Source organism: Empidonax traillii, unplaced genomic scaffold, assembly GCF_003031625.1.
Source record: "Empidonax traillii isolate 1590-97213 ecotype Southwest subspecies unplaced genomic scaffold, ASM303162v1 scaffold1060:size1239554, whole genome shotgun sequence".
Lineage (NCBI taxonomy): Eukaryota > Metazoa > Chordata > Aves > Passeriformes > Tyrannidae > Empidonax > Empidonax traillii.
The window spans coordinates 68,981-93,207 of record NW_020956253.1 but is presented as its reverse complement, the minus strand read 5'-3'; the positions used below and the strand labels follow the sequence as shown (position 1 = coordinate 93,207).

The 24,227-nt window shown below is 46.2% G+C and overlaps 1 protein-coding gene across 4 annotated transcripts in view; it reads right to left on the bottom strand.

The window, feature by feature from the left end:
* The window catches only part of FZD3 (frizzled class receptor 3), a 46,396-nt gene that overhangs the window by 10,989 nt on the left and 11,180 nt on the right, over positions 1-24,227 (bottom strand). For all 4 annotated transcript variants that reach the window (XM_027904477.1, XM_027904475.1, XM_027904476.1 and 1 more), the window contains 2 exons: positions 9,761-9,957; positions 7,612-8,629 (listed from right to left, as the gene is read on the bottom strand). In XM_027904477.1, the coding sequence (XP_027760278.1) occupies positions 7,612-8,629; positions 9,761-9,957 (1,215 nt within the window). The remainder of the gene's footprint in view (positions 1-7,611; positions 8,630-9,760; positions 9,958-24,227) is intronic.

The window sequence follows — 24,227 nt, the reverse complement described above, 5'->3', positions numbered from 1 at the left end:
TCCCGCGTGTCCGGGGGTTCGTGGCTTTATCCTGGAGCAGAAGCAGCATCTCGGCCCCAGCCACTTGTTGGGAATTCCCAAGCACCTTCCCCCTTCTGCTTTGCCGGTCAGGAACTGGGCTCAACGTGGGAAAAGCAAATCCAGCTCGGTGTAGAATCCATGGAATACCTGGAGCCTCTTTGCTCTTCTCGTGGACAGGGACAAGGTGTCAAACAAGTCCCCACCCTCCACACAAGTTGTTCACCCCAGCACTGCTTCCCTTCCCTCTTCTCGCTGGAATTAAGGAATCACCTCCCAATCCTTGCCTATATTCCTCCCTTTGGATCACTTAATAACGATTTAATGTTGGCTGAGCTGTCTCTGAGGCAACAGGTCCAACTCCTGAGCAATTATTACCATCAGACAATTAAATCCGTCAGATTTGGGGTATTGAGGGGTTGCATTTGGCAGGTTTGTCCCCACGGCCAGAAGAGGTTGGAAGTTCCCTCTTGCCACTTAAAAAAAAAAAAAAGGGATTTTTTTTTTTCTTCAGGCATTATCACTTCATTGGGAATCAAACAATAAGTCAGGGGGGGAAAAAAAAAACAAACAAACAACCCCTAACAAATCAGCAAATCTGATTCCTGTCAACCCCAGCGCTAAAAAACTCAATCAGACCAAAAATCTTTGCAGCCTTAAGGTGCTTGGGAGTGGATGTTCTTTCCTGAAGTGAATTCCATTCTTGCAAGAGAGAATTTAGGAATATATCCCCACTAAGGAACTTCCCACGACTCGGATGAAGGCACTCGGCAATAAAAAAACCCCAACTTTGAAATCGCTGGAGCCACAAGAAAAACATCAGGGCAGTTCTGTAAAGGTGCAAAGAAAGGCCAGACCATTGCTCAAAGCAAAAATACAGAACTTAGGGGAGAAACAAAAAGGTTATTTTAGCAAAGGCGGTATTTATAAAATATTTCTTACTCTCCACAGACAGAAATATTATGTTCATTAGGCTACAGACCTTTCTTTTCAAGTTATGGGGTGGATGGAGTAACATTAATAATCATTTCTATTATTTGGTTCTTTAAAAATCAGTTTTAATGAGCCTTTGAAAAATAATTCGGTGTCAGGGTTATTCCATCAATTGAGAAATTTTTACAGTGTAATACTATATTATTAATACACTCAAATATAATAACAGGAGTTATTAATGCCTTGTTTCTACTTAAAATTGCTCTTCTAAAAGAGCTGTTTCAGGAGGAGAGACTGAGGTATTTCCACTAAAAGTCAGGCTGTTAAACCTATGCAGTTTTAGAAGGAGAATTCCCAAAATTTGGATATATTTGGAATACACAGAGGGTCAGAGACCTACAGTCAACATTCCAGTGAAGACTTTCTCCTTGCCAGCTGCTTTGCATCTATTTGATGTGAGTGCCCAGCACCCCAAAGCAACCCTGAATCCCAGGATCGTGCACTGCCATCCCGATTTCCAAGCGTAAATCACAAGAAGTTCCCTTTAATTTATTAAAATTTAATTTAATAACATTTGACTTATTAAAATGACGAGATGAATCTCGTTTTTAAGTTTGGGTTTCCTGCCAGCATCCAGCTCTGAGGGTGGAGAGCGACCGGTGCTTCAAAAACTGAGCAATCTGAGCTCCTCGCTCGGCTTTTGTCGCTGCTTTAATCGCAATTAAAGAGCCAGTGGGGGGGAAAAAAAAATGACTCCTCAATAACCAGAATTCGAGGCTGTTCCAGAAAGGTCATTAAAAAGGGAATGGAATGAGAGTGAGGACTCCAAAATAGCAGGATCTGACCTCCTTTGGCAAAGGGAAGCCAAGGGAAGGGCTGACCTTGAGGAGCCTCGTTGGGCCCAAATCAAACCTGGCTGAGGGTTGAGAAATGGCCTTTTCTCCTTGGCTTTGGCTCAGACAATCCAATTAAAACCCAGCCAGGGCTGAGCCAGGCGATGAAACGATTGCAGGGAATGACTGCAGGGAACACACCACATCCTGCCTGGGGTTTATCCGAGTCTGGGATGTGCGAGGAGGAGACTCGGCGGAAGCCGAGGGGGAGAATTCCGAGAAATTCACTTTAGTGCGTTATTTTCCTTGAATGTGTCCTTCTCCCCAAGCATCTAAATCAGGAGGAATTACCTGAATCATTGCCAGGAAACAGGGCAATACTCCTGATTAATAATCACGTAGCTCGGAGCTGATGTTACGTTTGTTTTTGAAGGAAGCCCAGCTCTTAATCCACATTTGCTCCATCTCCTCTGATCAAGAAAATCTGGTTTTATCTCAACCTTTGGTGGTTTGTTGTTTTTTTTTTTTTCCCTCCTTTAGGATGGAATAATTACACCCAACAAGAAGCACCTCCCGAGGGCAGATTTAAGCAAATCCATTACCTCTTCCACCAGGAATTCTAAACAACCACTAAAGAAAAAAGAAGGGGGAGGAGGAATTCTCGATTTATAGGCACTTCTTAATATATTCTCTTTATGCCTCTGCCACGCAGGGATGGTGCTGAGGCACTTCCTAACAAAGCCTCTTCTCTCCACACAGCCCTGCACGTTTCAGGAGACCCACAGATGGCCAAACAGCTGAGACAAGTTGGATTTAAAAAGGCTGTGGCAACACCCCTGATTAGTGGAGAAAATGGGGAAAAAAAAAATGAAAACAATGGGGAAAAAATGGAGAAAAAAAAAGGGAAAAAAATTTTTAAAAAATTGGAAAAAAAACGGGAAAAATTAAAAAAAAAAAAGTGAAAAAACAACTTAAGAGCCACTGGTGAGCCAAAACAGCCCGAAATGAAGAGATTTTTGTGACAATGGAGGTAATTTTGGGACATGGGACGGTTTGGGGTTGGAAGGAACCTCGAAGCCCATCTCATTCCAACTTCCCACTATCCCAACTTGCTCAGAGCCCGCGGGGCAGGGAGGCCACATCCAAAATGATCTTGGAAACGAACCATTCTTCGATCAAAACCCGTGAAAACGGGAGGCGGGAAAAGCCACAGGCGGAGCCAAAATCATCAGCAGGTGACCAGAGCTCGACCCTGACATTAAAATCCGCTTCTCCAACGTTTAAAACAACCCCCCCACCGCGTTAAAGAGTTTTAATATCACCAGCAACATATTGGAAATGGGCACTTTGCCCTTCCCCGCTCTCTCACAAGAGGTGCCACGAACAAAACATTCCTTCCCTTCCCACTTTTGATATCCCAGGGCAACCACAACCCCGTCCTCTTCTCCACCCACACCGGCCACCACCAGGAGGGAGTGGCTGAGAACTCCCATCTCCAGCAAAAAAAAACCACCAAACCTCGACTTGGAATGAAACACTCGGAGAAGGGGGGGGGGAAAATGGGCTGGATTGTCAATTTTTGCTGCTGATAAAAGCCACATCCGCTATTACATCACCTGAATAATTAAGTTCTTCCAAGCACCAAGGGCAGGTTTAATCTTTTTTAAAGCGAAGATCAGAAGGAGAACAGAGAAGATTTCGAGATAAAGCTCTCGGTGGCTGCTTCAAAGAACTCGGTGAAAATTGCTTTTGGAAAGGAGTTGGGTTGTAGCTCGTTGTTCCTGCACGTTTATAAAACCCTTAGCAAAGCAAAACTATCTGTCCAAGGGATTCCCAAATCCCAGTGCTTATTTTTATGGCTTTTCCTGAAAAAAATGGGAAAAAAACCAAACCAAACCAAAACAAAACACCTCCTCTTCCCAAATTTTCTTTCTGGAATGATTAGAAAGATTCACACCGAGGCTGGTCAGGATCTGCAAAGTGAGTTTAAAAGGTGAGGTTTAATGAGGGTTTATTCTGATTTTTGAAGGGGACTGATTGCAAGAAAACCCACACACTTCTCCTACCCCTTCCTCCCAGAAATGTCACCAGGACTTTGTGCTCAGTTCCACTCCTCAAGGACTCCCACTAGGGCAGCAAAAGCCCTTGTAATAGTTTATTTTTCTTTTTTTTTTTTTCCTTTCTGTTCAGTATCCAAATTGGGAGTCTCTCCCACCAGCCCAGTGCCAGCCTGGCCCTGAAGCACCCATGCCAACTGGGAAGAGTCCGTTTACATTTGGATTTAAAAGAAATTAATCTTAACTCAGAACTCACTTGACTTATTGCAGGAAATCTGATGGTTTTTTTTGGAACGTTTCATCTCCTACTTTTCGTAAGAGAGACGTGAAATAAAACCAGCACTGGGGACAGACTTTTGTGAGCATCTATTTCACTTTTTGGCCAAATTCATCCCAGTTTTGAGAGCCTGAGCTGCTGGAAAGTGAGTGCTCATAATTTTATCCAGCACTTCACCTGATTGAGTTCCCACAGGATGACATCATGGTGATGATGATCCCATCAGCATCCAGGTAGGAATTGCAAAGTAAGAGAGCAAAGAGGCAAACTTTGAGAGCTGAACGTCGAGTCGGGACTTGACAAACCAAGCCAGTACCAAGAACTTATTCAGAATGGGGAAATTATTAGAGAGATGATGATGATGATGATGATGATGATGATGATGATGATGATACCACACTGAACAGCCATAGGAGCACGTGGAATTATTTCCCCAAACACAACTGGGAGGAGGAACAGCAAACACGGATTTTGAACCAAGAGATGACTAAATGGGATTATTTTATGATTGGATTGTGTCCACTTCCCTGCTTTTTTTTCCCCCTTCATTTCTGAAGGGAGACCACAAGAAAGATGGAGAGGGACTTTGGACAAGGGCTGGAGGGACAGGACACAGGGAATGGCTTCCCACTGCCAGAGGGCAGGGACAGATGGGAGATTGGGAAGGAATTGCTGGCTGGGAGAGTGGGGAGGGGCTGGATTGGAATTCCCAGAGAAGCTGTGGCTGCCCCTGGATCCCTGGGAGTGTCCAAGGCCAGGTTGGACAGGGCTTGGAGCAACCTGGGATGGTGGTGGAAGGTGTCCCTGCCCATGGCAGGGGATGGAAAAGGATAATTTTAGAAAACTGAGGGCTGGGATGTGGTCACAGAGCTGCCACGGCTCCTACAAACCCTTCCCCTCTTTCCCAGTCTCTCCCAGAAACTTGGGAGCCTGGAGGACACCAAGGGCAAGGTCTTTGTACATAAACCCCCCCAAAATCCACGTGGAGCCAACTCCAGTTGGCAGTTTGGGATGGTCTGGCCTCAGGAGAACCACTCAGATATTCAGAGTTGAGTTCAAGGACATGAATTGCTGGTAAAAACAAAATTTTATTTAGGAAGCGAGGGATGCTCCCCACAAAGCCCCAAATTTTCCCCCAATTTAACAATGTGTTTCACTGGCATGATCTAAGGACAAAATTATTCCCCTCTTTTCCTCCCTCCCTCCCAGCTTTGGAAATCTGTTTCAGTTATAACTGTGGATTGTTTAATTAGGGAAGCACGTTTAGTTTGGGGGGGGGGAGATAAAAAAAAACCCAAACAACCAAACCCTAAATGGATGGGTTAAAAGGAAAAAAACAACAACAACAAAAAAAAACATTCTAATGCTCCCCGAGGTCCCTGGGTCCTTCAACCCAATTTGATGTGAATGAAACCATTATTGTTCTTTTGACCCCTGCTGAGCCATTATCCAACGGTTTGTTGGGGATTGGAGGAGCGTTTTGTTGTTGTTTTTTTTTTTTCCCTACAGGATTTTGTTATTCCACCAGCCAGGATTTCAGCCCTCAGCTGGGCAGCTTAAGTTTTGGAGGGAGTAAAAAAAAAAAACAAAACAAAACACCAACCAAAAAAACCCTCTTGGTTTTATAGATTCTGATAGGAATTTTAGATTTGTTTTAAGTTAATTAAGAGAAAGCCACGCAGCCCCTTTTCCCCCCCCCCTTTTTTTTTTAATAAAGCAGTTAAAAAAAGATTAAACTATTAAATTAAAATATTAATAAAATAAATATTATAAATACTAAATAAATATTAAAATCTGCAGCAAGGGAGACTCAATCAAACCCATGAAACTGCACACAACACCCCCCCCCCCATCCCACAGATTTCCTGCCATAAAAATGTTGGATTAGGAGAGTCCCACCCTAATAAAAGCCAACAGGGAAAACAGCAGAAAGGGTTAAAAGGCAATAAAAGGATTATTATTGAGCCTAACCCAAACCTTTAAGTGATACTTTATTGCATTAAAAGGTGAGCTCTGATGATTCAGCTGGTGTTTTTTAACTGCTTCAGAGCCCAAATCCTGATTTTTAATATCCCTGTAGGTGCAGGTATTTGCTGTAAAACCTCCTGGAAACAGAGTTCCTTTCAAACAAGTTAAAGAAAATATCTGTGCAGTCATTCCAAAAGCAGTTCCCCACTTTGGCTCAGAAGTAATTTAACACCTAAAATACTTTGTTTTCAACTGCATCAGAATAAAACTGAATAAACCAGGGGACAGTTAAGAGGCTCCTGTTCCTGAGATAACTGAATTAAACTGAGTGGGCAAGTGATAAAAAACCCAAAAGAAACCCCATGAGCTGCGAGCTCTGGTTTTTTTTCAGCAGACACACAAAGTAAGATTTTATACAGATGTTTTTCTGACAGGAAAAAGGAGGGCAGAACCTCCAGGCTAATCAAAGCACCAAAAAACTCCTGCAGGCCGACGACGAGGAGCCGAAGAAAACCAAGTGCTCGAGCTGATGACGCCTCAAGAACCAAAATCCCACCCCAAAATCCCAACTCCCACTCCTCTAACGGCCACCAACTAATTCCTGAAGTCCTGCTGGTGAAGTTGCTTCAAAAGAATGTCTCTGTACCCCTGATGGGTCCCACAAAACCCTGAAATTCCACAAAGAAAAGCCACCAAGCAGCGGAGGAAAGCCTCCAGTTTTCCAGCAACACCAGAAGGACCAAAGGCTTATCCGAATGGTTTGAGGATGGCAAGAACTTGGCCATCCCTGACTTTTCCTGCTGTTTTGCCTTCATTAAAAGATCAGTTTGGGCTTTGCATGAGTTGAAGGAGCTGAACTGAACCAAGGTGTGCAAACACAGCTCCAGGTCACGGATATTCCAAAGCAGAGAGAAAAAAGAGGTACCAGGACACCCAAAACATCTGAAATAACACTGGAATAACTGGATTTTCCCACAGGAGTCCCACAGAAGGCACGGCAGCTGCACTCTGGGTGCTGGGAAGGGTCTGGTTTGGAGCTCAGCCTTGGCATATTCCTCAAAACACAGAAGAGATTGACTCAATCCCAGCCTCTTCTCCCAGGGAACGAGGGGCAGGACAAGAGGAAATGGCCTCAAGGGGAGGTTCAGGGTGGACTTCAGGTGGAATTTCTCCATGAAAAGGGTTATTAAACATTGGAACAGGTTTCCCAGAGAGGTGGTGGAGTCCCTACCCCTGGAGGAGGAGTCCAAGGAATGAGTGGACGTGTCACTCAGCGCTCGGGGTTGGGTGACAAGGTGGGGACTGGGTCACAGGTTGGACTCGTTGATCCCAGAGGTCTTTTCCAACCTGAAAGTCAGGGATGGCCAAGTTCTCGCCACGCTCAAACCGTCCGGATAAGCAATCCAGTTGCCATCCCCGAGCTGCCATCCTCAAACCACCCAGACAAGTGACCCCAAATGCCCAAACTCGAATCGCTTGGGCAAGCAACCCTCGCCGCGCCTCATCGCCCGCGGCCGCTCCTCACCTGGTAGGGACACGGGATGTGGTATTCCCGGCAGCGCTCCTGGATCCACGTGGTCTCCCACACGCCGCGGTAGGCCTGCTCGTAGAAGTAGCAGCCGATGACGACCAGCAGCGGCACGAGGTACAGGACGCTGAACACGCCGATGCGGATCATGAACTTCACCAGCTTGTCCTGGTTCTCCTTCTCCAGCGGGATTTCGATGCGCACCCGGTTGAGGGAGATGATCCCGGCCAGGAGGAGGGAGACTCCCACGACGACGTAGAGGCAGAGAGGGGCGAGGACGAAGTACCGCAGCGCGTCCACGTCGTAGAGGCCGACGAAGCACACGCCGCTGATGTTGTCGCCCTCGATCTTGTTCATGGCCAAGAGGATGATGGTGAGAGTGCCCGGGATTCCCCAGGCGCTGGCGTGGAAAAGCAAGGCCTTCTTCTCGATGGCCTCGCTGCCCCACTTGGGCACGGCGGCCAGGAACCAGGTGATGGTGAGGATGACCCACCACACGCTGCCGGCCATGGTGAAGAAGTAGAGCACCATGAAGAGCATGGTGCAGGCCTTGTTGTGGGAGCCCTGGGTCACGGTGGACGCCTTGTACTGGGCGGGGCTGGAGGCGTTGCACGCCACGCGGTCCTCCAGCAGGAAGCCGATGAAGAAGATGAGGGACACCATCATGTAGCAGACGGCGTAGAAGATGATGGGCCGCTCCGGGTAGCGGAACCGCGTGACGTCGATCAGGAAGGTGAGGAAGGTGAACAAGGTGGCGGAGAGGCAGACGATGGAGATGACGCCGATGAAGTAGCGGGCGAAGGAGAGCTCCTCGCGGCGGAAGTACATGTTGGGGCAGGGAGGGGAGCAGTCGCGCACCCTCAGGAAGGAGTAGCCCAGGTCGGGGTCTATTTTCAGCTCCCGAGGGCACCAGAAGCCGTAATCCCTCTGCACCGCCATGGGGGCCTCTTCCGTGGGCTCCCCGGCCGCGCTGAGGTCAACGAGGCGAGGGTACGGCTCGTCGCAGTCCGGGAACCTGAAAAGTGGGAACAGGAGGGTTTACAGGAGGAATCCCCACACCCTTTGCGAAGGTCAGTGACCCCATCTGCACGTGTGACTTCAAGGCACAGCAACCTTATCTCTAGGTGTGGCTTCAGGCACGCCAACTGGAGCGAGGACAGACCATCCAAATTAGGGGGAGTCCACGAAACACTGCACTGTTTACACCCAAACTCCCAGAGCTCCTTGTCCCGGAGCGCAGGGGGTGTCAAAACTACAAAATAGGTTTAAAAATTAAACGGAGAAATAAGTGGACAAGGAGCCCACTGGGGCTTCAGGGATAAAGGTGAGGGTACCAAATCCATCTCAGGAGGTCTGTAAATTTAATCTTGCTGTAAACTGAGACCACGTGCCCATGGATGCAGGTTTTTATAGTGCATTTTAAAGCCTTTCCTAAGCAACTTCACTTGCTGCTCTCAGGGCAGCGAGATGGTTACACCCAAAATCCAACCCAGCATTCATAAACTGAAATTACGATGAAGATGTTTGTGTGATTAAAGCTCTGACTGGAGGCTAAGGACTGCCGGAGGAACAGTCTTGGAGGAGAGACTGGAGGGATTCCACACACTACAAGCATCCTCTGACTTACGTTGCCAAAATAATTCTTAACTGCTTTTCCTTCTCTCCAATCCAACTGTAAGAGAAACTATTTCTTCCTGTTTGTGGTTCTGTATTTTGACTCTTGGAGTCAATATATTTAAAAAAATAAAGCAGAAGGTATTGTTTTTAATTTCATGCATGTTCTGTTTCAAATAGTTTGGAACGTCATCAAATGCTTTTTCTGTAAGTTATTTCTGTAAGTTATTTGCAACGTGAAGCTGAAAACTGCTGTTTGAGCACGAGCTCAACAAGAGGTAGATGCTCTGAAAACAGAGAAATCTTTGAGATTTCGTGCTCATCAAAAACAGCCAGTTTTTCAATTACTGGGCAGGTGACGGAAATAGGAACCAGGAAACAGGAATCAATAAAAACAGGCCGGGAAAATTGGAACGGAAAACACGGGCACTAGCGGTGGAAAACACCCAAAACACCTGTCCGAGACCATAAAAACCCCCGGGACGGTGCCAAAATTTTACCGTAAAAAAACAACCCGTCCGGATCTCCTCACCTGGTGCACTCCATGTCCTCGGGCCAGGCCACCCCGAACATCTCCATGAGCTTGGAGCACTCGCTGTAGGCCCTCTGGCAGAGCCGGCGGCAGGGCAGCGTCACCCGCCCGTACTCCATGCACACCGGGGCGTACAGGGCGCACAGGAAGGGCCGGAAATCCCGGGAGCATTCCAGATTCACCATCGGGTGGAAGGGCTGGGGAGGGAAAAAAAAAAAAAACAAAAAAAAACCTGGGGATTTGAGGGCCACAGACAGCACATTCGCAGGGGATTCCACTCGAAGCTCTGATTTGTCCCATCTCAACCCGTAACTCGTTTCTCTGTTGGAATGATCAGGTATTTTGGGAAGACGGGTGATCAAGAAGCCTGGGGACAACGACAGCGGTTCACAGGGGACATTTATGCCCTCGATTTGCCTTAAAAGCAGAGGGAATTAAGAAGCTAAAGCACCCCACCCCCACCCCAGGGGAATTTCAGTTCTGCCATCAGAGCGCGTCTGCGGAAGGAAAACAGCCCCAACCTGCACGCTATCATTGTCATATAAAACTCTCATCAACTTCCCAGCTCCCAGGGGAGGGCTGCAACCACAGAGAAGGCAGGTTAAATATGTCATTCCTTCCCTAGCCATCAGAAGGCACCGTGAAATCAAAGCCTGGAAAAAAAAAACGGAGTCAGGAAAAGAATGGCCGGTGTCTCGTGCTCCCGCGGTGCTTTTATGACAGGTCTGAGTATCGGCGGGAGCAGCGCTCCTTGGAAAACTCAGAGAGGAAATCCGTCACAGTTGGGCAAATACAACTGGTCTTGAGCACTTCTGAAGATGAAAAAGGAGGAGAAATAAGTGGGGCAGGGATTTATGTCTGAATAAAAGCTGGTGCACGCTGATAATCCTCGTTATCTTCTTACTACCCCGCGAGGGTTCGCCCCGCTCTGACTCGCCTGTAAAACTCTCCAGGAGTTAATCAATATTTTATTCCAAGCCCATGTGGCACGTACCACTCTCCAAAGCCTCGCCATCTCTTTGGATATTAATGTAAGATCAATTACATCCCTTTGAGAGTGGAATATTCCAGGACACAGAAGGCTGAGATCCATCAGGACTTACAACTCTGGAATGAAACGTTGTTTTGACGCCAGAGTTTCCCCTTCTCCCCAGCCAGGCAGGATTACAGAGCAAAAGGGATTCCAATCTTCAGAGTTTGTGGTGCAATAGCTGAAGCACAAATGAACCTGCTGCAGATAAATACATATATAAACCCTAAATCTTATTAGAACCGAAGCTGAAGAGGAGCGGCAGGAAGATTATATTTGCCAGCAGCAATTTCCTGAGAAGTATTTTAAACCAGTTCAGCTTTTTTTTTTTTTTTTTTCCTTTTCCAAACTATAGAGTAGAACAGCCTAAATAATAATAAAAAAAAATAGGTCATCTTCTGTGGCAATCTAAATGAGAAATACTAGGAATTACAAGGAGAAGTTTCAGCCTCACTTCTCTCTTATCACCTCTTTACTCTTTCAGTTCTTCCTTTTCCCTGCAGAAGGTTAATTTTTGGAATACAAGACACAACCACGCTGTGATTTTACTGTTTTGTTGTGGGTTTTTTTTAAACATCTTTATTATTTACCAAACTGATTAAATTCATTTTTTCCAGTGTTCCATGACAGGAGAGATGTGCAATTTGACAACAACCTGCGTGAAGAGCAGCAGAAACCTCCACAAGGAAAAAAGCAGCCAGCAGTTGGAAAGTATTTACATCTACAAGCTCCTGTGACCCACGGGAATCCTTCTGTTTGGCTGGACAGGCACTTCAGATGCGTAAATGTGTTTTTATTTTTGAATGTTTAGGACCTACAGCACAGTTAAAGGCATTGTTTGACCTCGTGGATCCGAGGAATCGATTGTAGGGAGTCATGATTGGAAAAGCTGAAGGTGAGTCTTCCTTTATTCGATGCAAAGGGAAAATCAAGGAATTGTTTAACTCTCTTTTTTTATAAAGAACCTCGAAAATCAGAAAATTGAGTTATATCTTTATGAAAAAGAGCTGCTGGCTTCATTCCTGGCTCGATCCCCAAATCCTGCCTCCTGCCACGGCAGATTTCCACACCTAAATTTCAAGTTCTCCTGACAAATGCTCCCCTACTCTCTCCTCTGCTACATCTCCAGTCAAGGAAGGGTGTTCCAGAAATTCCTCTTTTCCTGCTGTTTTGCCTTCATTAAAAGATCAGTTTGGGCTTTGCATGAGTTGAAGGAGCTGAACTGAACCAAGGTGTGCAAACACAGCCCCAGGTCACGGATATTCCAAAGCAAAGAGAAAAAAGAGGTACCACGACACCCAAAACATCTGAAATAACACTGGAATAACTGGATTTTCCCACAGGAGTCCCACAGAAGGCACGGCAGCTGCACTCTGGGTGCTGGGAAGGGTCTGGTTTGGAGCTCAGCCTTGGCGTATTCCTCAAAACACAGAAGAGATTGACTCAATCCCAGCCTCTTCTCCCAGGGAACGAGGGGCAGGACAAGAGGAAATGGCCTCAAGGGGAGGTTCAGGGTGGACTTCAGGTGGAATTTCTCCATGGAAAGGGTTATTAAACATTGGAACAGGTTTCCCAGGGAAGTGGTGGAGTTCCCCAGGAATGACTGGACGTGTCACTCAGCGCTCTGGGTTGGGTGACAAGGTGGGGATTGGGTCACAGGTTGGACTCGATGATCCCAGAGGTCTTTTCCAACCTAAATATATCTGCAGATTGCTGGAGAAATTCCCTTTTAAGCAGGGCTAATCCAGCAGGACCGTTCCCCAGCGCTGGCTGTTCTGGCTCTCAGCACCTCCAGGCCTCCCCCACACCACTTTGTCTCTCAGAACAGCATCTGCAGGGGGAACAAAAACTCTCTTTCTGAATTATAATCAAATCATTTTAAAATCACGAGGAGGCTCAGCTGGAGAACAGGAGAAGGAAAAAAAAAAAAACCAACCCTACAACAACCCCTTGTGAGGCAGGAAAAGAAGACTGACCTGCTTCCAAGCAGCAACAGCAGCATCTGTGTCTTCAAGTGCCCCATCCCTAAAAATTATCTCAAAATCATCCTACCCCTTTGCAGCTCCCAAGATGAAAAGTCACTTCCACCCACTGATTATGTTGTTCCCTATTAAAACTAAAGCCAGGGGCATTAAAAAGACTCTTTTCAGGCTCTTGCCCAAGGACTCAGCACAAGTTATGACATCAAGGCCTGGTGCCTAACAAAGGGCTCTCTGTGAAATGGGATGTGCTTTTGAAAAAGAGGTCTCTTGAACAGCTCCAAGAGGGAAAGGGAAGAGGGCAAGGACAAGGGAAGGCATGAGGGACAAACTGATTGCAGTAACTCAGGCCAAGTCCTGGGAAATCCCAGAAAGGGAAGAGATAAACGTTTTAAGGGGAGATAAACTTGTGCACTCCTGGAGGTCCTTAAGTATTTAAAATACACCAGATCACACCACTGTGTAAGATATTCCCAGTTCTACACCCACTGGGTCCTTCCAGCTCTGGGAACAACCTTTATGACCACGAGAATTCCTTCAATCCCAGTGACAAGTGTGAGCTCTTCCAGGCTTGAGTCAGAGCCCTCTCCTCCCTCTCTTCGCCATCCAGGTGTTGTGTACCAAGAACACCCCCCAGCCCTCTCTCACCGCTTCCCTCAGAGCAGCACAACCTGCACCACAACCTCTCCCAGCTCTCCCTTCCCTCTCTTCCCCAGAATTTTTTTGTGCTGGCAGCAAAGCTGTTTTTAAGAAGTTTCCCGATTCCCAGCAGGGTGGCCCCAGCTCCCTCTTTCCCTACGATTCCCATCTGCTGAAAAAAAAGCTTTAATGGCCACTCTTTGACAGAGAGCAGAAATTTCCTGCTTGCCTTAGTTTTGCCTTCAGGAGGGGATCAGGGGATCATGGTTTGGGTTGGAAGGGACCTTAAAGATCATCCAATTCCACTCTCTCCCAGCTTTCATCTCCCAAGGGACTAAAGACAAAGGAAAGCTGGAATGATAAGTGTCCATTTCCCACAACCCCTCAAAAAATTTTCTGAACAGATTCTCATTTTCAGTTACAAAGCAAGAGCCATAATTATGTCTCTTAAATACCCCCTGGACCCGCGTTTCAGACTTCTCATATTAAGAGAATAATATTAAGAGAGATAATAAACCATTATCTCTCAGCTAATAAACCAAATTCTTCTCTTTATTTTACACAGCAGTAGCCACTTAAAACTGGCTGTTACTCAGGCAGTGGCAAACGCAAGATTTAAAGCGAATTATTTTGGCGATTTTTTTTTGTTTCCCCCCCCTTATCTGTTCCACCCTTTGAACAGAGAACTAAACAGGAAGCGTTCTCATAAACTCACAGAGGGAAGGAGGGAAGTTTTCTCCCCTCGGGCTCCTGGGAAGAGAGTGATGCTATGACTGTCAATTGCTCTTTGCAATTCTCTGGTGGAAGCAGCTGCCTCGGGGCACATCCAGCCACAGGAGCTGCTCTTTCTGCCCCGCCTCGCCCGGGCTTTGATTTACCCTGCTGTTCATCGGGAGAAAAAGGCTGGAATTGTATCTCAAAGGGCACGGGGCGATGCTGCCTTCCAGGCTGCCTCCCCTGAGGCTGCTGCTGGGTTTAACTCTTGGTGAGGCTGAGCTTGTTCAGCTTTTGATGACCACAGGGTCTCTCTGACAACCTCTCTCCCAGCAGACCTGGCTTTCTGGAGACAGTGGAAATCTCGTTTTCCAGAGTCCCCCGCTCCTCTAAACTTGACAGGTTCCCCAGAGCCTGCGCTCCACGCTCCTGCCGCACACAATTCACCTGGAAACGCCTCATTTTAGGTTAAATCCCAGGCTGGAACAAACAGCTGCCGCCAACTTTCAACCAGGCTGCGCTCGAGGGTCCTGCCTTCGCTTCACCCACCTGGGACCTCCTGGAGGAGCTCAGGGAGATGTTCCCACAGGCACAGCAGGGCCGGTGCTTGGCAAAAGGGCACCGATTTGGGGCGCTTTGTCAGGGAAACGGAGCCATTCCTGCTTTTCCCGCCCGAGCTCGGCTGGAGCTGGACGGTGACACCCAGGAAGGGTGGCAGAAAGGGCCAGATCGATCCATCCCTGCCCAAATTAACGTGGCTCTGGAGGTGCAGCTTCACTGTAGACGCTCTGTTCTGTTTTCTGAAGGCCCCAGGTTTGACTTTGCCCAAGCCTGCTCTGACTGCACAGTGCCAGGACACGTTCAGCGCGGAACATCTGGCAGAAAGCGCGGCCAAACTTACCTCACCATTAACTTCCTTGTTGAGAAACCGAGATAAAGCTTTTATTTTTGTAATCGTTTCTAGCTTTGCACGGCGATGCACATAAAAAAAAAAAAAAAAAAAGCCAAATGGGGTAGAGTTCTGGCTGCCTCTTGAGCTCATCCTTCAGCTTGGAATAAAGTTCTCCACACATTTATCCATATAAACCCCATAACCCATCGCACTCCCAAATCCCAGGTCTCATAATTTGTTGTTAGCTGGGAAAAAAACATGGTTGCAACGAGGATTAGATTGACACTTTAGTGACTGGGAAGGAAAAAAAAAAAAATCAGTTTTTTTTTTTACCTTAGCACTAAAAATAGATGTCTGCATTTAAATAACTCCAACAATAAAAAAGACAAGTAATTACTCTGGGTTTAAGTGCTCTTTTTTTTTTTTTTTTCATGCTATAGGTTGAACCAGACACTCAACCTGTTATTTACTTTAAAACCTCAGATCAATTATTTTACCTGCCTTAGTCTGAAAGGGCAGCAATCACGAAACCACCCTAAATGTTCTGTCTGCAAACAGACAGCCAAGGTTTAATTTCTCATCTGCAGGGGGGAAAAAAAAAAGGCAGGATAAAGATGAAAGTAGTTAAAAGACAGCGACTGACATTAATCGCTGTCTGTACGACTAAAAAGCAAAGCCATCTGCTCTTGTTCTTTAAAGATGCCTCCCGCTTCATCTGAAATTCCAAAGTTCCTCTGGAAGGCACGGAAAAGACGGGGCCCATCTGTCAATTTGCACTTTTCCTGGGAGTGGGTTTTGCGCTTTAGGAGCCGGTGGATACAGATGGGTGGCCCTGGTAACCATTTCCACTTGCAAGAAGTGTTAGTTTTTATCTGACAGCTGAGGTGGTTTGGGCTTCCTCCTTCCTCTCCATATGCCTGCTGTGTGATGGGCCTGGGAGAATTCCAAAGGGAAATAAATACCCAGCGCTCCGGACTGCGGTTTAGATCCTGTCAAGACACCATAAAACACACTTTGGCCTGGACAAGCAGCAGGGCAGGAGAGAGGTTAAGCCTTGTCAAAATCCAGTTTTTCACGGAAATGACACATTTCTATCTCCTGTGGCTGCAGAGACAACGTTCCAAGAGCAGACAGAGTGTGATCGCTGCTTTGATGGATTCTCGATGCTGACTGGAGAGCACACGGTGGAGTCTGACAGGCAGATCAGGCTCTTCAGTGCTCCAAAAAAAAAAAAAAAAAAGGGGGATTTCTGGAAATCAGAAACACGAGGGGAAATCCAGATAAGGGCAGGGCCGAGATCCAAAAGCACCCATCGGATCTGCCTCACCATTTTCATTTTATCAGCAGTGTCTGCCACAGAACACCCAACATCGACGCCCTGCAGAGTCAAACCAGACGAGTTGGGTTTCCAGGTATCATTCATTAATAATATATTACATATAATTATACTGAGCCCTCTTACAGAAGAGAATTTAATTTTACCTCCCAAAGGCCTGATGGCTTCTGCTGTCTCACGTGTGACTTCACTCACTGGGGGTTTTCACCCACCTGACGTAGCAGAGTATCAGAGAGTTTAATATCACAAGCCAGCTCCTCGTGGAGCCACGAAGCTCCACGTTTCCCACTGGGAGGAGGGTGGAAGAAGGCTTCTGTTCCCTGAATTTGGACAGTCAAGCCCAAAGTGCTTCTTGGCAGACCAGCCAAGGGTACCCACGGTATTCTGCCTGCCTTAAAAGCAGGTGTGAACTGTACAGTTGTCACCTTCCTCCTCCCAAAGGCCGTGAAATGAGGACAAATCCCAGCTGCCACCTAATGCCCTTTCAGGGGCAGTTTCACGAGGGGCAGGAGTTCATCCAGTCCTGTCCTGTCCCTGCCACCAGCCTCCTGCACCCTGACTTGGGTTTAAGATGGATTTAGGCCACCCACGAATTCAACCTCAAAGCCCCACCTGCTGCGTTTGGACCGCTTAGCCGGGTGGAAAAGTCAGGATCAAATCCTGAATGTTGAGATGGATGAACATTTGCATCCAAATATCTTTGCTGCTTAATAGAGAATCGTTATTTAGGTTGGGAAAGACCTCAGAGATTGAGTCCAGCCTTTGAGTGATCCCCACCTCGTCACCCAGCCCAGAGCGCTGAGTGCCACGTCCAGTCATTCCTCGGACAGGGATGGGGACTCCAGCACCTCCCTGGGCAGGGAGGTTGATCATCACCTTGGTTGATCGATTCCCTTATTCTCTAAGCTTAGTTTTTGCCTGGTTTAAGGAGCCAGGTTGTTAAAAGCAGGAGCAGAACCTCTGGCAGGCAGAAAGCTGCACGAGACAAACCACACCGAAATTCAGGAATCTCTACTTGCAACTCCCTCAGCAGCCAGTCTGATCTCACAAAATCTCCCAAAATCTTCTCAAAACACCTGGTTTCATGGGTGAGAAAACAATGGCAGACTCAGCTGTAATAAACCCCCTCAGTGCCTGAGCTGTGAAGGCCACAAGGTGTTCTCCACGAAGGAGCTGCCATCCAGCAACTCCCGTGCCCTTCCCTGGCCACACCAGGACCAGCATCTCCCTGGGAACAGGTTAAACGACCTAATTTTGCTCCTGTGAAAACCCACAGCAAACCTCTCCCCCAGATAATTGTGCCCCTGTGAAAAGCCACGACAAATCTCCCCTGAAGACTTCAGGGAACGATCCTGCAACACCCACACTGACACTTGCTTTGGAATTCACTGTTACACAAAAAAAAACCCAAATCAGTTTTGCGCCAAATTATTTTACAGGTGTGTGTGTGGTTACGTGTTGAAACTTTTCTGGGCCGTCCAAATTGAAAATCCGAAATACTCATGTGATTCAATGATTCCATCTCTGGGGAAAAGTCTTTTTTTTTTTTTTTTTTTTTTTTTTTTTTTTTTTTTTTTTTTTTTTTTTTTTTTTTTTTTTTTTTTTTTTTTTTTTTTTTTTTTTTTTTTTTTTTTTTGCTATATATGGCTCGGAGAGGAGGAGAAGCACACTGATCCAACACAACCATATGCATAAATAAACATGATGCAAAGCCGAAGTAAGCACATAATCTGCTGGATTTACACTGTAAAAAATTATTCTGGATGGCAAATAAAACCTATCTGTAACATGAACGCCGCTATTTTAACAGCTGTGTCTTAATCTGACATTACAGACCATCTGTTACGTCTACACACCAGCAAAAACCACCCCCCCACCTCAGTTGGATGGGAGAGATTTACATTTTTGGGGGCCTCAAAATCAAGGATATTTCACAGGGCAGTAATTAAAATATATTGTTTACTGGTTGACAGCTTCTTCTTTCCCTCCTGGCTACTTTGCAGGCAGGTTGAGCCGTCAGTCCGGCACGCCGAGCTGTCCTTCGGTACCAGGAACTCAAAAATCAGCAGGTTGTTCCACGTCCATAAATAGCTCAGGATGGTTTTCCTGTGTCCCTTTCCACAAGCCCTGCTGTCCCTCGTGTCGTGGAATCGTGGAATTCCCAGACTGGTTTGGGTGGGAAGGGGCCTTAAAGACCATCCTGTCCCACCCCCTGCAGTGGGCAGGGACACCTCCCACTAGCCCAGGTTGCTCCAACCTGGCCTTGGATGCTCCCAGGGATCCAGGGGCAGCCAGAGCTTCTCTGGGAATTCCATCCCAGCCCCTCCCCACCCTCACAGGGAAGATTTTTTTTCCCATTCACTGGAGCAGAATCCATCCACACCATCTCCAAATCTCAACTCAACAGCACTTCCCACTTCATTTTTTAAGTCCTCTACTACAGTTCTTACCTTTTCTCTTCTCCCTCACACACAAATAATAAGGGGTTTTTTTCCCCACAATTTACAACTCCCAGACTATTTTGGCTGCGAGGATTCTCAAGGGATTACACCTGATTTGGGGATTATTTCAGCCAACTTCCAGCACAGGGAAAGCAAAGCTGCGGCACTTTTAGCACTCCTCACACGCTTTAATTGGGTAGATGTGGGCAGATAATGGTATAACGCAGATTTTACTGAGTAAAATGTGTAAATTCACCCGAAAGTTTGAGGGGAAAACCCAAGAGTGGCTCCATGCACAACCACCCTGTCCCGTTGCTCCTTACGAAGGACAAATAAAGCCAGGGCTTTGTTTATTTCTTTATTTATTTAATTATTAATTATTAATGCCATGTTTTGGAATGAAGCATTAAAACTCTTCCCACGTGACACAGACAATGAGAAAATCAGGGTTTGGATTTGGGGAGGTGTGGGGGGGGTGGGTGTGTGTGGAATTTTCAATCCTCAGAGAGAGATTTTTTTTCTTTTGTACTGCGAGCCCACAGGTCCTCAACAAACACTGGCTCCATTTATTGGGGTTCTTTAACTGTCTTTAAGGGATATTGTCCATCCCAACACGTATTTCTTTGACCCAATTACAGGCTTACAAGAGGGCCACTAAAGAGGCCTCTCTACTCCATCAGACAGGAACACAGAACCGAAAAGTTAATGGAGAATGCCTCAATTAATGATAATAACCGAGAACATCTCAATTTACTCCAGCGGATGAGATGAAAATCGATTCATGCTCTAAATAGAAGCTTCAAGGTAATTAGTTGGCGACTTCAACTTTTAACCATTTTTAAGCCATTAGCCATTTTTTTCAAAACGTGTGCGAGCCCAGCGGCTGTAAATTAAAATTTCGAGATTCATCAGGCAGTACCGTCCCTTCCATTCAGTGCCAAGTTAATGAGGTCACAGCTGAACGCTACAGGGGAGCACAGGGGGGAAAAGAATTAAAAACAATTGCAATTGTAGCCCACTTTTCCACTGGCCAGACAGCTGCTACCCGCCCCGCAAGCATCTGAACCCCCCTCTGCCCCGCTAAGTCTGGAATCCTCACCAAAAAGACCAAACTAAGAACAAACTCGAGCTCCTGACATCGATTTTTTTTTTACTTTCCCTTTCCTTGCAGTTAATAATTCACCAGATAAATATTTGACAGGGATTCCCACAGTGCTTTGGCCTGTTTGCTTCTGTGGCACCCTAAAAATACATTTAAAAGGACGTTTCACCCCCCTCAAGGGCCGCGGGAGTTTCTCCCTGTTGAGGGCAGAAGTTTGTGCCTGACTCTCTGCTGCATCCTGAATGTAATTTTGGGGGTTTTTTTGGGGGGGGGGGTGGAGGGGAAGAAAAATTGCTCTGCACGCCTCTGAAACGCTCACAAGTAGGACAAGGCCAGACACAATAACGGGATTAATAAGACAGTGGGGAGGACAGAGGGGACACGGATGAAGGAAACAAGGGAAGACAAAAAGCTTTTGCAGCCACTCCGTGAGGCCCCTGCACAGGAGGATGGACCCAAACTGTTTTCCAGTGACATGAAGAGAGGGGAATATCTGTGGAAAATATTCTTAGCCAGTGAGTGTTTCAGGATATTTTTGTCCTGAAAACTCAGCGCTGCAAATGTCAGGATCCGGGTGGGAATCGCTGCAGGGGTGTTGGCAGCAGGGGTGGGTGGGGGGAAGATCCACGTGGAATGGAGGCAGTGGGATCAAACCATAAAGAGCAGGTCAGATAAATAAAGAAATATATTCCCTTAAACTCCCTGAAGATGTAACCACTTGAGGGTGATGCAAGAGGAAAAGAAGGGGGGGGTGTTTTCCCACTGAATAATGCAAAATCCACTTTTATATATATATATACACACACATATAAATATATAAAATTTACATATATATTATATATATATATATATATATATGTTTCTGAAAGGATGGAAAATGCAACTGAGGGAAGGGCAGGTGTGGGGCTCTAAGGAAGGGAAGGTTTGGAGCAGCAGGATGGAGTGGGAAGGAGGGTCCTCCATTGGTTAGGGCTTCGTGATGACTTCACTCGTATCGGCTCCCACTGCCCCCCCACCTCGTGGATGAAACCCTTTAATCCATCCCACTGATGGACACAAGGGGATGTGCCAGAAGGATCAGACCCCACTGCAGGAGAACCCCAATCCCCAGACCCTCAGACAGCCCTGGCTCGACCCAAGGCCCCTCTCCCGAGTCCCCTCCGTGACCCTGGAATTCACAGCAGCCACTCCAGAGCGGGAGGGGAACCCAAGGCTAAATTTTAAAAGCCTGGAAGTTCACTATTCCCAGACAAAAGCAGCTGCCTCCTGTTGTGCCAGGGGTAAAAAAAAAAAAAAAAAAAAAAAAAAAAAAAAAAAAAAAAAAAAAAAAAAAAAAAAAAAAAAAAAAAAAAAAAAAAAAAAAAAAAAAAAAAAAAAAAAAAAAAAAAAAAAAAAAAAAAAAAAAAAAAAAAAAAAAAAAAGGAACTGCTGGATCTGAAGAATAATTAAGGATATTCCGGATAACTGGGATGATTTGCCCGCAGTTGCAAAGTTAAGAGTAAAGACAATGTCTGTGTAACTTTCAGGGGTTGAGGTTTTTCAGTATTTTTAGCCACAGGAGTTTGGAAAACCGGAGGACAGATCTTCAAATCAGACCATTTAAAATGGTATTTTTTCTATAAAGGCTGTTTTTCGGTGAGGAGGAGATCATTTGTCATTCGAAAAGCTACAGGGAAAGACCTGGAGACACAAAGAGGCTTCACTGAAAATTTATATTAAAATTTAAACATGTAAAACGTGTAGATAAAACGTCATTATCACACGATACACATTTTTTTGTCATCCTGATTTATTTCTTTTTTATTATTATTATTATTTTATGATTGCCACCAAGCATCAAACCTGAAATCCCAGGTCAAACTTTGCTATCCTCCTTTTCTCTCCAGTTAACATTTCCACGTTGCACCTGCCCAGACAAGACCAGGATGGTGAAAATGCAGATTGAGGTGGAATTCTCAGGAGCAGGGATTCAGCAATGGATCATAATTCTACGATTCTGTGATCAATGGCATATGCTCACGTGTCAGATAATTGACAGCGTGATTAAATCCTTACGAGGGGGGAAAAAAAATATAAAAACACATGAATTTTACGAGAAAAATGTTCAAAACATGAATGATGCTTTTCGGAGCCCCTGACGGGGGGGGGAAAGCAAAGGAGGGGCTGACCAGAATTCTCTCATTGAATTTAAAAAAAAATGCCCAGCGGTGCAGACACGACAACTTTTCGTTCCATAAAATCGAGCAACAGGGAACACGTAACACGAGTCCACAAATTAAAAGCAACTTTTTTTATTATTTTTTTTTTTAAATTTTTAAAAAAAAAAAAAGATAAATTTCGGGTCCCCTCCGCCCGAACTCCAAGGAGCCTTCCCCGTCCCTCGTTCCAATTCAAACGTAGCGGCCCTTTGTGCTCCTTCTTTTCAAATTTCCTTCCCTCGTTTCCATGGGAACCCCCGGGGGGGGGGGATGATGACAAGCCTTGGAGCGGGGAGCAAGAGGCCAAGCTCGGCGAGGGGTGTGAAGAAGGGGAGAGAGTCAAAGGGCAGGATTTGGGCTCGGGAGAATCGAGATGCCAACCTTTGTCACCCCACAAAGCCCTGGGAGGAGGTGGGGGGTAACCATAGGAACCAGCCCCGACGGGGGGGGGCATCACGGCCAAAATGAGCAAGGAGGGGGAAGAAAAAGGGGAAAGGTGTGGCTAAAAAAGGCAGTGCCAGGGCTTAGAGTGAAAAAAAATAAATTCTTATCGGTGAAAAAAAAAAATAATAAAATAAAACAGGGAATGAGCATCCAACCCCGTGCTGGCTCCCAGTCCTTGTAAATTAATCCAAATAATTCATGTGAGAATTATATGCCAATTCATACATCTGATTCTCAAATCGATGTAAAGAGGCCAAACACTCCCCTTCACTGATGGGCTCTGGGGGTGTTTTAATGCCCCGTGGACAAGTGGAAACAGCATTCACAGGGTGAGGAAGATGGAGCTTTGGGTTCCCACATCCAGCTCACACGGGCAGTCCTGCAGGGTAGGGACGAGTCTGGTTGTCATTGTCACCGCAGCAGTGATGTGACAGGGCAGGTTCACAGTCTATTAACACGGCATCACGCTCATCCACCCCCGTAAAAATACATAAATACGGCTTATTTTTATTGTTGTGCCTTGTAAAAGAGACAGCAAGAGGAGGCTGAGCCCTGTAAAATCACTGATGGTACATAAAGGAAAAATACTGTCCAATTGTTCACCGTATCTGCGGCACAAAAGAATGTCAAACCAGCAGCTGGTTATTTGAAGATTAATTAAAAAACAAAACACACAGACAAAAAAAAAAAAAAAAACAACAGTAAATTCTTCACACAACTTATGCAACCGCCACGGGTTTGTGGGGATGCTGAAAGAATATCTGAGTTAAGGGAGGAAGTGGATGTGGCATTCCAGGCCTGCTCTGGAGAGCACCCACTCAGGGTGACAGAGTACAGACAAATTTGGCTTCCCATTGCTGCTCTCAGGCTCTTCAGTTTAGCAAAATATTGTCTTGCAGGCCCCAAGTGTTGCAGGATGGAAGAGCGGCCTCAGTTCTGGAGCTCTGGGTCCCTCAACCGTCAGGGATGTTCTGCAGCCCTCGGGGCGGGTTCAGGACCACTTTGGTGATGGATAAGAGGGCAAACTCCGGCTCCCCTTCCCTCAGAAAGTCACAAACCTCTCAGGCATCTGCATTTCTTGATGGCCAGGATATGGGAAATGGGGGAAAAAGGCAGCAGTGCCCCAGTGAGGCCCGGGGTGAATTTAAGGTTTGCCCTTCGAACGTTAAAAACGGGCTCTGATTAAATCTTCTTCTCCCTTTTCCTACCACAGAACAGCTTCAAAGCCACACAGGGACACCCCGCTGATACAAAAATGACTCAGATCTATAAAAGCCATCCTAAATTCACCACAAGTAAAAAAACAAAGGAGGAAACTGCAGCTACGCCAGCGAGACCCATGGTAAAATTCATGACGAGCGCTCCTTGGTGCCGAAGTTATTTCATATTTATTCTCTTCTCTTGTCAGTCTGTTGTGGCTTTCTCTTTGAATCCAGCCATCCTGTGATTGGAACCACCATCACACACTGCAGAAAGCGAGGAAAAACCCATTTCCCGGGGACCAGCAAAATAAAAAGCACCTCCTCACCACGCCAGCCAGCTCTTGAGCAGCCAAATGTCATTTACAATTATTTACACCACTGCCAGCATTTTTGCACGAAAAACCCCACAAAGATGGGAAGGAACGTCCATGATTTCGTGGCAGGTGAGAGAGTGGTAAATGGCAAAACCAATATTCCCCTAAAGCCCTGG